Source organism: Protopterus annectens, chromosome 1.part1 (assembly GCF_019279795.1).
Source record: "Protopterus annectens isolate FY-2018-M chromosome 1.part1, PAN1.0, whole genome shotgun sequence".
Classification (NCBI taxonomy): Eukaryota; Metazoa; Chordata; order Ceratodontiformes; family Protopteridae; genus Protopterus; species Protopterus annectens.
This window is the reverse complement of record NC_056726.1, coordinates 1,337,857,836-1,337,865,518: the sequence shown is the minus strand read 5'-3', so window position 1 is coordinate 1,337,865,518 and position 7,683 is coordinate 1,337,857,836. Positions and strand designations below refer to the sequence as shown.

Here is a 7,683-nt window from a genome sequence, read left to right as displayed (position 1 = left end):
ATCATGGGATTTTTTTGAATTCAGAAATTTTGATTCTGATACTGTGTAATATCTGCTTCACTCCATGAATCACAAAAGCATTTTGAATGACTCATAAATAAATTGTTACCTATTTCCTGCCAGAAATCAGAAGCTGCTGACTCAGGATCTGTTATGGACACATTTGCTTCCTTTGTTGCTTCTGAAACAAATAAGTAAATGATTTTATATTAGCAAGTAACTAACAGCATGCAGCATATTTTGATTATACGGTGACTATAGTTTATTAGTGCTAAAACATCTTCAAGCAAAGAAATCCTTGTATATTGTACTCCTTTCATAAAGTTTAAAAACTGATATTATCAAATAAAGATTTACTCACATAACTGACAAGTTTACAGAACACACTATATTTAAAATATATATAAAAGTATATTTATATAGCTAGACGGATAAATGTCTTACAATATATGCATAACATACACTTTTATATTAAGAGATATTTTAAGAAGCTGACTGGATTTTCCAAGTGGCATTTTCATTGCTAGATGTTAGAGGAAATGTTGTTCTACTCACCTTGTAGGCTATCTTCCTTTGCAGATGAAACTGAAATACTCCCTCTGCCTTTCTGATTCTGAATGTATGGTATATTTTGAAAGATATCAAAATAGAGTTTAGAACCTAACTCAATTTTCAAAGACAATAGCAACAGCAAGCTGTAATTTTAAAAAGCATTAACTTTTCAAGATGTCCTGTCTTGCAGCAACTGCAGTCACTTAGCATTATAAATCATATCACTCATTTTTGCCTAATGAATGAGGTAATAGCTATAAAGTTTCAAAGGAAAAGGATTCCAAATCATGTCCAAATCTTAAAATAGCTGAAGGCATAATTCTGAAATGGGGCAGCTGAGGGTGTTTGTATGCGCGGGTGTTTAATGTGGAAGAGTAGATACTTTATAATATTATTTTATGCATCTGACACAACTAGTATGCCATTAAAAATAAATACACAGAAATGTTTGCACAAACTACTGAGAATGTCAAATTAATATTAGGAACAACAGGGAGTTAGTTGTGTTATATGTAGAAAATGTAGAATAAGCCTCCAGTCACTGTGAGCTTGTGAATTTACTGCAGATGGCAAATCCAGTCATTAAAAATGCAATTAGACATTGTCATTGAAAATTAAACACTGAACATAACCTCTGGCTTTTGGGATTGTTCACAGACTATTAACCTTAAGCTATACTGTGTAAGCAGTTAAGGCTGCATTACATCAGTTACATGCTACACATTTACGTGTCAATGAAAAGAATCTGGTTAAGTAGTTCTAGAAACTGATAAGATATCATAAGTAATCATCATGCAGTCAAATAATACATTTTGAAAAATAAAATCAGAGTAAATATTTAAATTCTGTGTTGAACAGATATGTCAATCTTGTCTTGCTCATGTACCCTTCAGCCCAAGACTATATTTAAACAATAAGCTGAACAGCCTAAACAGAATATTTACAGCTTTGAAGAAGGTCTCTTCGAAGGATGTATTAGAATGTGATTCTTTTGGAGGAGAAGGGATGTTTTCTGTGCTTTCAGATTTCTCTCCATGAGAGCCTGTTCCTTGGTTCGAAAATGGAGGCCTGTCTTTCATTCCCTCCTCACTGTCTTCTTGTAAAACCCTGGTCTGAAGGTACTGGGTACCAAAGGGATCATCCTCATCTTCATCATCTTGTTGTTTGTTACTTTCCACATCTACCTCTTGTTCTTCATCAGATTCTACACTGTCACTTTGATAACTGCAGCTAGTCCCAGGAGAAAGGTGTCTCTCTGACCCCAAGTCCTCTACAGTACCATGAAGTTTTGCAATGCTTTCAGAGTCTTTTACCACAGGCCTGAATGCAGAATGATAATTTTGCTTCCTGGATTGGAAGGTAGGCACATCCAGGATGTTTATCCTTCCATCAGATGATGACCGCAAGTCACTGCTGACTGGTGGACTAGAGCATTCTGCCTCAAATAAGCTGTCCCTAGATGTAGCTATGCTGCTACCTTCACTTTGGTCTGAAAGGTCCAGAAAAGCTTGTCTCAGTGCTGGATTTTCTGTGATGGATGTTAAAGCACTAGCCTGGGGTTGGAGGTAGGTAGGAACTGGTAGACCACCAGGAGTTCTGGGTGGCCAAAACATGCAGAATGGTGGATAAAACGCATCCTTCCTTCCTGGCCAAAACAGTCCAGATAGTCCACTGGATTTTTGCCCATTGATAGTGTCATTGTCATCTTTTTTGTGACATAACCCAAACGCAGGGAAAGTGTATGGATTTGTAAATAAAGAACTTGTCGGAAACTTTTGCAACATGCCAAAACCCTTACTAGGGACAGGGATGACTGGATAATTCCTTACAGTTTTGTTGGTAGATAGACGTGTGCTATCCAGATCTTCATCTTCTTCAAACCTGGGCCTTTTCTGTGTGAGCTCGGGGGTAAGCATGTGAGGGATAACGCTGTTTACTGCTTTTACCGAATCAAGAGCTGAGCAATGTCCCTGGGGCAGTGCCCTTTTACGACTTCCGCCGTTAAACATGGCTTTAACATCCTCCCACGCAAACATTAATTCATCTTGCGGATTTTTGTCAGTTAGCTTAAGGTGTCTTCTCCATGAATTAAAATTAGCAGCGTCTGGCTGTGTGTACTTTGCTTCTGGGGTGCGGTGGGAATGAAAAATAAATTTATTTGGAGAAAAATACATATTACAGTAACTGCACTTAATGCACTTGGCCCTGGAGCTGTTGTACCTGGCTGGAATAAAACTTCCCCTGCAACCCCACGCACATTCGTGGCTTACATCAAAAGCAAAGTTATCAGGAAGCTTTGGTGGCTTATTCTCGCCAAGAAAGGACTTGCATAGTCTCTCTGCCTCTCTCTTCGTGATCATTCCGCACCGCCTTGATGATATTGGCATAGCTCCTGCTCTGCGCAGGATTTCCAGCTGAACGGGAGTACACTGTACACAGGTGATGCCCAAAGCCACTCTTCTGTTATGGATTTCATTGTAACTATAGCTTTTTAGGAGAGTGTTGGAGATTTGAGCAAGGCAGAGCCTCTCTTGACCGTCGATGACCAAGGAAACTATGGGCACGCCGTACAGAATTACTTGACCAACTTGATTGGGCTTCATTGAGTTTGTTCTTTGTTGGTTTAAAGAGTCTTGCTGGATTGTGGTAGTTGCTGGTGTTATCACGATATCATTTGGTCCTGGTAGGGGACTTATGTCCATATCGTCTTAGACCAACTGATGTCAGTTTTTTTTTCGGTCCACTCTTACTGCAAAATAAAATAAGCGAGTAAGTGAAATAATGTATGTTGGGTCTTGTCACATTTTTCAGTTGCTCGTACAGTACAGAAGATGTTACGAACTTTAATCACTTCCTGTCTTCAAATAACACAACCACTTTGTCTCTTTTTTTTAACTAAGCCCACAAACTGAACCATCTTTGTTGAAGAGTTCTTAATCTTGTGTACTGCTTGCCTGAGTGAGAATTAAGTGCACCAGTGATTCACTGCTCACAGTGGGACATCTGTTTGATAAATTCAGGAAAAACATTAATTTACAGCTTGCAGTGATGAAACTTAGGTAGCAAAACGTTTCAGAAGATTACGGGCAAAAAATCACATTGCAAATGAAAATACAAACTTCATCAGTTTATGAAGATAATGTTCAGCATAAATGTTTCAGTGTATTAAGGCCACTGGTTTAACAAACAGCTCGTTATAATAAACAGTAAACAGTCATTCAGGTCGCCTTTTATTATTATAAAGGGCATTGAGAAAACTAAAACTGTAGCTACTTTACCAAGTGTTAGAAAATGCAGTTATATGCAGCAGTGCATCAAGAAAGTCGGTGCTCTAAACTGTTTTAGCTTGTTTGGGAAAAAAAAAGTAAGCAGCAATTTGTCAAAAATATGGATAAACAACAGTATTTTCATCAGCTGTCTATATGTCTACCTGGTCATTAATTTGTCTGTTTTTCTTATCTCATCTGCTAATTATTGTTGGAGACCTGCAAAAACTGCTAGCTTGAAAGTGAAGATAAGTAATGCAGCCACGCCAGTGTAGTAAATTAAAAACACAAAGTGACAATTATTCGGTTAAGTAGATGCGGTAGTGATTCCTACACAAAAGTACAGGAGCCAGCGTTGGAGTACATCTGTACTATGATACAAAGCAACTCAACTGTTTTGCACAAGGTATAAAACGAATGTTGAGATAGCTTGCTTGAGTGGCAAAGAACTGCATCATCCAGGACAAACGTGCGCGCGAAAGCAAGCAATGGAACACACACTATTAACAACAACGTAAAAGTTAGCTTACTTGTTGCAATCTGTTTCATAAAGGACGCTAAGTGGAGTCCCAAGCTAAATTAAGTATAAATATCAATACGTATATATCAATTTATTTTGAAAGAGTATGACACAAGTTATTAAGGAGCAAGTAAAACTGATCTTGTCTCCTAACACCGTTTTGCTCGCAAATTATGTATGTGGTGCTAGTATAAAATATGTTTATGAATACATACTATGCTTAATATGCAAACCGCATTTAAGAATCATCCGCACTGTTACCATAATGCTAAAGCAATTGCTCTGTCGTCCAAGGAGGATACAGTGAGTCCTGCTTTGAACTTTATTGCTCAATAAAATTCCCAAGAAGAAAGGGCTCCTAACAGGAAGAATGCAAAAGCCCTGCAATTATTGTATTCGGGAACTTGAATAAAAAACTAAATCTTGTTCGGCTGATTGTAGTTAGTGGGATCACTAACTACAAAGAAAACAATTTCAGCAAACTGCAACAGCAGAAAGTCCCAAACAGAAGAATAATCCAATATAACTTAGCAAATGCATGCAAACAAACATGTTAGACGCTCACAAGAGCCTTATAAAATTAATAACTATAATTACCTTTTGAAATCGACAGAAGTGCGGATAAGAACTGTTCAGCATTTTCGGGAGGTCTTCTTCACCTCCTACACTGGTAGCATTTTCAATCACACCCAATGTTTATTATATTGGTGTTGCTGGTCTGGACGGTTTTTGTACTTGCAGTACCATGGACAGTTATCTAGTTTTTCAGCACTCCTGGTAGATTGGGCTGTCCCCTTTAACGATTTAGTTGGCGCACGCACAGCAGGTCCGGGCTCAGTTCTTTCTCTAGCACTATGTAGTTCTTCTGGAGCAGCTGCGGGAACAAGCTAGGGAGCTGTACCAATGACGTCACATGCGCGGCTTCATCTTAGCAAGGCATGAAAAGCAATGACATGCAAAACATGCACCTCCTTGTTCAATAGACATCGTGCCGCTCTGAGCTCTTGTCTCCCTTTCTCTCTCGAAACAGCAGCACTTATGCTCATGATCTGAATGAAGTATGTCACTGTACTATCCTGTGTGAACTAATAGTAAGGTACAACTTTTAGACAAGTAAAAATAGCTCTGCCCTTCTCTGATGCAGTTTATCTGAATTCTGGTAGGCATATTTCTTTTAGCAGAAACGATTCACAGATACCAACGTTATTTTTAGAAAATTGCTGTTTATGATAATGTTGAGCCTTTTGTACCTATACCCCCCACACACGTACAACCCACTTTACTTGTATTATCACACCACAGGCTGCATGGGCAACTTCTACTTTCTCTGCCAGGGTGCAAAGCAACCAGTTAGGCAAAGTTGGGCTTTGAAGAAAACGATACAAGGCACTTGTTGGTTTGAATTTGGAGCTGTTTAGGTACAGTATTACAAGAGCAGCAGCGTGTGCATTTCTTTCTTAAACGCTTAAGATGCGTTTTATGTAGAGCATTGAATAATCTTCATTAACCCAAGGTAACCTATTTGTTAGGAGACTGTTTTCTGATTACCGTTACATTCCAGTTTACAACTTTAGATTCTGGCTCAAAATGGTGGTCTTGGTTGTTGACCTTTGTGCTTCTGGCATTTATTTGTTTAGGAAAAGGGTTAATTGTCATGACCCAGTGACAGACAGTTGAGTGTAACAGCAACAGGAGTCATATGTGTATGAGAGTTTCTCTCTCTCTCTCTCTCACACACACACACACACACACACACACGCGTATTACAGACACACGTATATATATATATATAAATAAAAGTATACCGCCCACACACACACATATATATGTGCGTGCGTGTGTGTGTAAATAAGAAGACACGCATTCACGTAAATTTCTCACTCTTACACAAGATAACTTATAAACTTCTGATCAGAAAGGATGTGATATATGTAGATTTTACCTTCTTATCTTGTTTGATTTTCTTAGTATGGAAAATGCCTTTAATGACTTATATTCTATGTGAAACTGACATCAACAGCAAAGCAGAACGACTCAAACTCGTTCCGTGTTAAAATATTGTCCTGACCAGTATTCGGCTTTTCCAGTAAAATTAAGCTGCTTTCCGAACATTTTGGAACAGGTCAGGCGCGTATATTTTGTAAATTACCAGTTGCACGGCTACTTATATTCTAATAGGTTCTAGATAAACTGAAATCTGTATTGTGAAGTATTATTATTTTTATTATATTAGAAAGACACCGCTATTATTCCACAAGCAAGGAATAAGACTTCCAACAATAATTTTTCCCATCTGAAGATGATTTGAAAGAGTCCTGGTGAAGCAGGTTTTAAAATCTCATTAAACGTATAGGTATTTTCTGTCTTCCTGCAGTTCATAAGCAATTGCCTTATACCAAGCTGTTGCTGTGCACTTATCACCTTGCCATGCACACAGTCCATGTAATTAAATTCTTGAACTGGTAAACATTTATCACTGAAACCTTACATGGAAACTTGAAAAAGTCTGTTTTTCACTTATACTGGTTTATTAAAGAGGTCCAGTCAATATATATATATATATATATATATATATATATATATATTCATTAAAGTGCTATTATTTTGGGATTGTTTTATTTAGATGAATGCATAACAGTATTTCTGCACACCACTTATGTATTTGTATGAAGTAAGATATCGCATGTTTCAAAACAGTTATCTGATCCCCTAAGTGCTGCTCACACCGGATTTCCTTTTTGATATTCTCTGGTTGTGTGTTTAATGTGGACATGTGCTAGCTCTTGATTACTTAAAACAGACAGAAGTAAATCCACTCTGACAAATACGAAAAATTAAATTTGTGCATATAATAAACGTATTACTATGCTATTAACTCTGAAGAGATAAATGCAATATAAATGTGATGACAGATGTTCTTTAACAGAATTGCTTTATTCAACCATTTTAGTTTGTTAGCAAATAGCACATCAGGAAAGCTTGAACTCAGTTCCTGTTGGATTAAAAAGTAAGGGAATTCATTATCTGGACCCGTATTCGCTTATCCCAGTAATGTGTATAACAAGTACTACTTTTGTGACTGATTGTTCATTCTGCCCCTCTGGGTTTCAATGATTTTTTTATTAAGAGGAATAACAACTGAGCTAATGGTGCAGTTGGGGTTGTATTTCTTATATTGTTGCTGCAAGTTCACCCAGTCCATGGAATACAGTGATAACAGGCATTGACAGAAACCAATGTTAATCGTATACTGTGGTAGCTAACAGCAAAGGTAAATACAGTTGCCGAATTTGCTTATCATTAAGTGGTATTAAATTACCGAAGAACAACCTTTTATAGAAAATA

General features: G+C 37.5%; 1 protein-coding gene across 2 annotated transcripts in view; it reads right to left on the bottom strand.

Annotated features, from left to right (window-relative positions):
- Positions 1–5,345, bottom strand: part of SKOR2 (SKI family transcriptional corepressor 2) — a 146,843-nt gene extending 141,498 nt beyond the window's left edge. For both annotated transcript variants that reach the window (XM_044081806.1, XM_044081814.1), the window contains exons 1-4: positions 4,936–5,345; positions 1,497–3,301; positions 556–613; positions 110–181 (exon numbers count right to left, since the gene is read on the bottom strand). In XM_044081806.1, the coding sequence (XP_043937741.1) occupies positions 110–181; positions 556–613; positions 1,497–3,254 (1,888 nt within the window). In that variant the 5' untranslated portion in view covers positions 3,255–3,301; positions 4,936–5,345. The remainder of the gene's footprint in view (positions 1–109; positions 182–555; positions 614–1,496; positions 3,302–4,935) is intronic.
- Positions 5,346–7,683: the final 2,338 nt, after the last annotated feature.